The following is a 6,000-nucleotide window of genomic DNA, read 5'->3' as shown; positions in this document are numbered from 1 at the left end:
ATAAATGAGCCTTATAATACTCATAAACAACTTCTGCAGGAATATTACTCAGAGCAGTGAATGGCGGGAATGTGCATCACATAACAACAGCACAACTACTCTACTACGTCTGTTTCATCTTATTTTTTACTAAAGCCAGTCACCACTGGGCATGCGCACTGCACACCAAGGCGTAGCGGGCCGGCTATGTATTAATTGGAGCAATACTGGAAGTAGGAAAGACACGCCCACCGTGCGCCTGACCTATGATAGGGGCCTGTCTTACTGTTATCACTGCAGAGAATGGAGTCACCATAGTTTCGAGTGGGCGTGGCTTACATGTACTCGATCGACCCGCCTTCCATATAAATACCGGTGGCCGGCTACAACGAGTGTGCTGCTAGCAGAGACAGCTTGGTTAGGTTGTGTACAGGAAGTGCCTGTCCTCAGTATGGGCTCCCGGGCGTCTACTCTGCTGCGGGACGAGGAGATAGAAGAGATAAAGAAGGAGACCGGCTGTAAGTAGGGTGACCCGCTGCCGGGCACTGTCATTCTTGGATAGGCCGCATATATGGTTCTAGGTTTTCCGTGTCTGTTGTCATTGACCATAGTCCACATTCAGCTGCTCGCTCCTACACTTCTGCAGGGTTCTTTTTAATAATTGTTTATTCTTCTACTGCACTACATCTCAAATATATTATTTTTGGTGGTTTATATTGCCGTGTTCTAGCTGTCATGTACTTTCCATATTCCTGTATTATCTTTAACCATTAGTCTACCTGTAACAGTAACCTGTGCTCTTCTGCTGAGCTTTGTAGTTCTACATTGTTTGTCACATTACCTGCACTTAGGCCAGATTGTCCCTGTGTTCCTGGGCAGCAATCCAAACAGGACAGTGATGTAGGGCTGTGATGGGCAACAGGTGGGTGCCAAGTTTGTACTTGCAGCACCAGCTCCTTCCTGCTTTGTTGTCATATTTGCTTGTTATAGTTTGTAACACACTTGATTTAGAAGGCTTGTTGGTATGTTATAATACATAGGTGTCGCTTTCATTGCTCAAGTGTATTCATTTAATTTACTAATGAGATTAAGAGTAATGTGCTGCCCTTTTTGACGGTTGGAGGGATGCCCAATCTGGTTACTGGCAAATGATGCATTCTATTGTTTATTAGGTTACTACCTTTTGCACACATAATGTCCAAACAGACCAGGATCCCAACTGTACAGCATTGCTCTGCTTTATTGTTTTAAGGTTCTTATTGCTTTGTCTGTTTTATTCTAGGTTAGTCTGTACCCTTCCATGTCTGCGTGTTACAGCCCCCTGTGCACAGTAGTGGACTAATTGCCCTCTGGTTATTCCAGTTTTGTTACTTAATTTAGCAATCAATTAGTATGTGTAGGTGGCTGTGGAACCTAGTGTGGTGAAATGGATATGTGCAAATGTGTTGATTATTGTTCTAGCTTTAATTAAAAACTGACATTGTAAAGGAATTGTTCTTGTTGTTATCTTATATCTTTAAGGTGCTGCCTACTTTCCACAGCTCCATCCAATATATACAGTTGTGTAATAAAGGAATAGCGGTTTGGCTGACTTATGTATTGTCCAATAGCCTAATTAGACAACCAATGTGTTTGCTCTCAAATCAAAATTTAATGTGATCATAACAATTATAAATTATTTTGCTAATCCGATTAGAAAAGGTCACATTGCAATGAGTGTTCATCTATTATATGTTGATGAACATGTAGAATTGCAACGTATGTGATGTTGATATGTCCATGGTCCGATTTCCCTTTGATATGTCTTGTGTCAGCTGGAAGCAGTGCACTACTTTAAACCAATATTCATGTGTCTGAGTAGGGAAACATGGTGCTCCATTCCGGGGCAGCTGTTATTTTTAGTTATTACTTATTTCTGTTTATGGCTTTGTAATTTATCTGCAATTTACCTGACCTATGAAGAATATGTATATCTTGTATATCAGAGGTTTTGGCTTGGGGCTAATGATAGGCGTCAGTGTTTAGACACCTATCTTTGGTCCCATGCCGGGCTTTCAATTTCTGGATTCTGGCGGTTGGCCTTTTGGCCGCCGGCATCCTAACTACGTCCCGTATCAGATGTTGCTTTGTTAAACACATTACATTCTAAAGCTGGGTACACACCTATACAATCATCGGGCCGTTCATCCAATATCGAGAGAATGGCCTTTGGATTGTATAGTTGTGTATGCTGACCCGATGCAGGAGCGTTCGCCGATAAACTGCTTTTAACGCTCCTGCAACGGTCGGGAGCGAGACGTCGTATCTTATGTACGGTTTAATATTGGTCGGTTCGACCTCCCTATCCCATAGAAGCCCGTACACACTGTGCTATGTTTGCACAGTGTACGCGGCTGACGGGGTCACACTGGGGACAGACTGCATGGCTGATCGGGACAGTTTTACCTGATCAGTCTGCAATTGTAAAAGTGTGTACCCAGCTTTAGCAGTTCGTTTGTATAATGTATGCAGTTTTCAATAAGGTTATCAATCCTTCACATATTATTATAAATTCATAGAAACAAATCTTATGTAAAATGAAATGCTAACTTTGTTTATCATTTTGCTTTATTAAACTTTTTAAATAACCATCAATTCTATTGGGAGTATCCAATTAGGCATGTTAAATTACCACTAATTACCTCGCCCGGGGCTATCCAGTTAGCCCTGAAGTTGGCCCGACGCTGGCACTTATCGGGGATTTTTTTTTTCGGGACCTAACGTGTCCCGAAAAATGATTCACGATAAGTGCCGTTTTTTTTCACCCCCAAAAAAAGGCGAAAACACATAGGTCCGCGAGCTTATTGCGACTCCTATGTGTTTTAGGGAGAACTATCCTATTATTTCGACCAAAATAATAGAATTAAGTGAAAAATAACATTGGCGAAAATCGGGGATAATTGTTGAAATCCCTATTTTTTGTCGATCGCGGGGATCAATTAGCGCCCGAACAATGTTCGGGGCTAATTGGATACCGCTCTGAGTACTATCTCATTTGTTCTTGTGTATGCAGACTAGTGTTGTGATTTAGCATGAGAACTATCCTTTTGTTTAGGAGCTGGCTGTTTTCACAGGACGTCATTCTTAGTTTATAATTCAATTATCTCCCAGTACAGAGAGAATGCACAAACCAGACAGAGAATGGTGTGAGAGGGCGAATCATGCTATATTTGTTGAAGATAAATGGCATTTAGGTGATTTTGGAAGGACAAGCTTTTTTTTTTTTTTTGCCAAGAAATTGTAATAAAGTTATTATATCATCTGTAGTCTTGTTCTTCAATATGGTCACGATTTCTCAATGACCTCTAATTTCAAGATAGATAACTGTATGTGAGGGGTGTGTTTATTGATTATCTGGGTTTTGGCATTGTTTGCTTTATTGGCAGCGCTAAGCTTTTAAAGGTTACACTTCGAGTTAAGCTTATGCAACTTTCAATGTTTCTTCATGCAAGCGTGCTTAAGTTACAGAATTAAGTGGCCTTCCAGTGACCATTGAACCATGTCCTATGTTGCTTGATAATTGTGCAGGGTAATAGCTGTCATTATGTGCCAGTGTCTTTCATAGTACATGCCTTTTGTATGCACCCAGATGTCTTGTAAAAAGAACCAAATTCTGCGAGCCCGATGACTTGGGTAAATCTCTGATGTGAGATCTATGAATGAGCAGATCTTGTTCTGCGAGATCACTGTGCTCTGGACGCTGCAGTCTGATTGACAGGCTGCAGATGTTTGCTGTCGCCCCCTGCTCAGTCCCCAGGCAGCATTGCAGAAAACAGGGTGACTTTTTGCCCACTTTTTCTGGGAGTGCTGGAGCCAGTGGCTGCATCCTTGAACAAAGCTTCACTGGCTTCAGCAGTGTGAAGTCCCTGGTCATCCTCAGTAACCTGAGGATTACTCGGATGACCGATGGTCTCACAGATGATCCGATGCTGCATCTTGGACGCAGCAATGAATCAGAAGCTGCCAGTGGGCATCTGTTTACACAAGAAGCCTCCTGCGGCATTGGCATATTTCCCAACTGCTGCGTACAAAGACACACTGACTGTGTGCTTAGCTTATATCTTTGAATCAGGCCTTAAATGTGGTATTTGAACAACTGAAGAATCCTATCATTTAATAGCCCAATGTATTGTTAAATACATTCTATAGTGGCTGCATCAAAGTATTTTAACTCTATGGACTTGCATTTAAATTCACAGGGGTATATTTTTTAAAGTGCAGGTATTTAGAAGTGGAGATGTTGCCCATATCATCCAAGCACTTGTTAAAGCTTAACCGATGAATCTTTTATACTGAAACAATCTGAGATGACCATCTTCACAAGTTTCAGTCAACCTTATTTTTTTAGTATTGGATTAAATAATTTATATGCGATGAGACAAGGCAAACTATGGGCTTGATTCAATTCCGCGTGATGCTGAATTGCCCCAGGAGGGAGCTCCCTGAGCTATTCAATTCCTGTGCTGTTTGTTGATGGTTAGGCACCAGGAAGGGAAGGTTAGGGTTTGACACCAAGGGGAGGGTTAGGTGAAGATTAGGGTTAAAAAAAAAAAATCAAGTGTCGACCACTTTCATGGTGACCTTTAGTGTGTTGACCTTTAGTCCCAGTCGACCTATTGACTGTCTAACATATGGGGTCTATCTAGACACTGTCGACCTTTTTGCTGTTTATCTGTTAATCCACACCTGAGCAGATTGCCTATTGCCGCTTTACTGATGCATATTGTTCCAGATAAGGGGTCATTCCAATTAGATGTGAGGTGTGAGTCGATGTTTTATTTGCAGTGCAAATTAATTTTAATACAATTAGCAACTCGCACCGATCCAGTCAGAGAAAACCCGCATACTTCCGTTCGCACCTCCCTGCGGGTGTGAGATTCTTCTGTATGACTCTGCAAACCAAATGATCAGTTTTTTGGTGTCAAGGATAGTCTCCCCACTTTTTTATGCTCTTTTGTCACATTACATTTGGCTGACAATTTGCAAACCCCCAAATAGGTATTTTTTTATTCCATTGGAGAATTCTTGGGTGTGTGCATTCGTGCGAAGTCCGCGAGTTTTATGAAACCAACTCTCAACTAGCGCCTAATTCGATTGATCCCTAAATCTACTTCCAAAGTCTGGTTTTCTTCTTTTGCCTGCATATAGTTTCAAAATGTATTATATTTTTCTCAGATCGGTGGTCTATTTGCATCAAATTGACTTCAGCTGTAGAAAATCTAGTGTATTTTGTTTTCATTGGCTGTTCTAATGTTTATCTTTCTGTTTAGTCTCTCACAGCCAAATAACACGTTTGTACAGTCGGTTCACCAGCCTTGACAAGGGGGAGAATGGAACGTTAAGGTAGGTGCATTTCAATAGGCAAAAAACAAAGTAAATTACACAGAATTGAGTGTGACGCTTAACCCTCTTCATGGTTGGTCCTTATATTTAACCTGCTGGTCTCAGTATCACTTTAATCTTAGCAAGACATCGTTGTGCCCATAAAGAGCAATCAAAATTCATTTGGAATCTGTATAATTTTGACCACTTGGGCTGCCAGTACTGGTTATTTGTATGCGTACTTGGTAGTCAGCCAGCCACAGTTGCTGGCTTTAGTATTGTACTTATTTAGACAGATAAGTGTGAATCACTGGCTATCCACATGTGTCCAGCCTGGTCACAGATCCAGCTATTAGGCCGAAAATCCATATGTTCAGGTGTCGCAACCTTTGTCAGATAATGCTGGAGATGGTTTCTCTTTATGAACTGCTGTCCAGGCCACTGCTTCATGTATACAGTAATTATTGTCAGCTTTAGCATTTAAACATGTATAAATCAGTAACTCTACTACCATCTGCAGAGGGAGTGGTGCATTATAGCTTCAGGGGCTGATGCAGACCCGCTCGCAAGCGGGTCTGTTTGCCTCCTGTGCATGCGCCGCCTCCGGCGTGCGCGAGAACCGGCCAGCGATGGGCGCTCCGTCGCTACAGGTCTCGCACC

General features: G+C 41.9%; 1 protein-coding gene across 1 annotated transcript in view; it reads left to right on the top strand.

The window, feature by feature from the left end:
* Positions 1–353: 353 nt before the first annotated feature.
* CHP1 (calcineurin like EF-hand protein 1) overlaps positions 354–6,000 on the top strand; it is a 64,271-nt gene continuing 58,624 nt past the window's right edge. Inside the window, exons 1-2 of the mRNA XM_088462048.1 lie at positions 354–497; positions 5,289–5,361. Of these exons, the coding sequence (XP_088318174.1) occupies positions 431–497; positions 5,289–5,361 (140 nt within the window). The 5' untranslated portion in view covers positions 354–430. The remainder of the gene's footprint in view (positions 498–5,288; positions 5,362–6,000) is intronic.

This window comes from Taudactylus pleione, unplaced genomic scaffold (genome assembly GCF_031769625.1).
Source record: "Taudactylus pleione unplaced genomic scaffold, aTauple2 ptg001138l, whole genome shotgun sequence".
In the NCBI taxonomy this organism is placed as follows: Eukaryota; Metazoa; Chordata; class Amphibia; order Anura; family Myobatrachidae; genus Taudactylus; species Taudactylus pleione.
The sequence above is the reverse complement of the archived record's forward strand: the minus strand, read 5'-3'. Positions and strand labels throughout refer to the sequence as shown.